The sequence below is a fragment of the Chinchilla lanigera genome, unplaced genomic scaffold (assembly GCF_000276665.1).
Source record: "Chinchilla lanigera isolate Chin_1 unplaced genomic scaffold, ChiLan1.0 scaffold00099, whole genome shotgun sequence".
Lineage (NCBI taxonomy): Eukaryota > Metazoa > Chordata > Mammalia > Rodentia > Chinchillidae > Chinchilla > Chinchilla lanigera.
The window spans coordinates 8089099-8091181 of NW_004955500.1; the positions used below are offsets into that span (position 1 = coordinate 8089099).

Below are 2083 nucleotides of genomic sequence, written 5' to 3' on the forward strand. Positions count from 1 at the left end.
CTTGAACTCATGATCTTCCTGTCTCAGGCTCCCAAGTGCTGGGGTTACAGGCGTGCACCACCATGGCTGGCCAAATTATGAGAATCCTTCCTTGCAATTAAAATGACACTTGGGATGCTGTCTACACTACGTGGCCTTCTAAGCCAGATGGCCCTGGGTGATGGGACAGCTGCCACAATCACACTCGTGCTGATTTGGGCAGTTGTGCTCATTCCTTAGTGAGGGCAATGTACCTGGTGTGAAAATAAAAACAAGGAATCCTTAACAATTTCATGACATTGAAGACCATTAAGCCTCCTGGCTTCCAGCTGCAACTTCACCCCGTTCTAGGTCATTCCAGTTACACTGAGTAAGTAGCTACTCCTATGAGTATCTGACTGATCAAACTCATTAAAAAAAATTCTGGGCCTGTGCCCTGTGTTAATAAAGTTCAGGGCTGAGGGGGTAAGCTCAGAGGCGGCACTTTCTGGCAAGTGCAAGGCTCTTAACTCACCAAAGGAAAAAAGTTCAGACCATAAGAATCCAGTGTAGGGCTGGGGATGTAGCTTGGTGGCATAAGTGCCTGCCTGGCAAGTGCAAGGTCCTGAGTTCAATCCCTGGTACTGCAAAAGAAAAAGAGAATCCAGTGTAACTATGTACAGTCAGCTAGAAGCGGAGACCTCCAACAAAGCTGAAAGTGGAAAAGGGGTCAGGAGTTTCCTTACGACAGAAGGAGGTACCAGCCATTGAAACTTTGAAGCTTTGAGGTGCAGCTGCAGAAAAGCAGTGTTTGGGCTTTTATCAGGGCAGTGAGCTGGCTCTGTGGCAGAAAAGTCTCAGGTAACTTCTTTCATGTCAGAATGGTTGGAAAATGCAGTCTTTGGATCCTTTTGGTTACGAGCTTGGCCCCTATGCGTCAGGCAGCTTGTAAGTAACTAACCAGAAATCAAGTGCGAAGGCCTGGGTAGAGCAGCTCACCAGAAATCAAGTGCGAAGGCCTGGGTAGAGCAGCTCGGCAGGAGAATCGCCCACTCAGCCCAGCCACAGCTGGTCTGTTCTGAAAAGAGCGGCCTTGCATCATTCTTGGCTTCATACTTCCCTCAGGTGTGTATCACAGGCAAGTGCTGATGTGGAAACCTGGGACCTGCTTTAGGGGCAAATATACGAAAAGCCATGTAGGGTTCAGAGAGGAAAATCACCAAGTACCAAGACAGTTGAACTTGAGGTTACTACTGCATGCCCGGGACACCGAAGGGGTGTAGTGGTAGACATGGGATCTGCCCTACATGTGATCCTCATGTGGTCACTGAATGTGGGTCCACAGGGTAGGTGCACTAAGGGATCAATAGAGTGTTAACAAATCTCTAAGCACCTTTGAAAAGACAGGGCTGTCACCAGGATACTTTGTGGGTTTTTTTTTAACTGTTGTTTTTGAGAAAGGGTCAGAGTACAAGCCGGCCTTGAGTTCACTTTGTACCCCAGGCTGGCCTTGAACTCACAAAGATCCTCCTGCTTCAGCCTCCTGAGTGCTGGGATTACAGGTATGCACCACCACACCCAGATGGAGCGGGTACTTTGTTTTTAAAGGTCAAAATTCATCCTCTGAGCTGGGCGTCTTGGCGCACACCTGTATCCTAGCACTTGGGAGACTGAGGCAGAAGATTGCTGTGAGTTTGAGGCCAGCCTGGACTAAACAGCAAGATTCTGTCATAGAACAACAACAACAAAAATCATCTTTTGAGTAGCAGTTTGTTAGTCAGATAGCCCAGTAGTAGAGTGGTAGAAAACTTCAGTGATGTGAGGTCTTGTAGAATTCTGTCAGTAAATCACCTTGTCCACATGTCACACCTATTACACGTCTATTGCAGGTTTCATCAGATGTCTCAACACTGAAATTAATTTTTCTCTTACAGGCTGACCAGTGCACAGGCCTGCAGGGCTTCCTGGTTTTCCACAGCTTTGGCGGGGGCACTGGCTCTGGGTTCACCTCCCTGCTGATGGAGCGTCTCTCCGTTGACTATGGCAAGAAGTCCAAGCTGGAGTTCTCCATTTACCCAGCCCCCCAGGTCTCCACAGCTGTAGTAGAGCCCTACAACTCCATCCT

The 2083-nt window shown here is 48.3% G+C and overlaps 1 protein-coding gene across 1 annotated transcript in view; it reads left to right on the forward strand.

Moving 5' to 3' along the window:
• LOC102029877 (tubulin alpha-1 chain) overlaps positions 1-2083 on the forward strand; it is an 8899-nt gene that overhangs the window by 5860 nt on the left and 956 nt on the right. Inside the window, exon 4 of the mRNA XM_013505641.1 lies at positions 1791-2083. Coding sequence (XP_013361095.1) covers positions 1791-2083 — 293 coding nt within the window. The remainder of the gene's footprint in view (positions 1-1790) is intronic.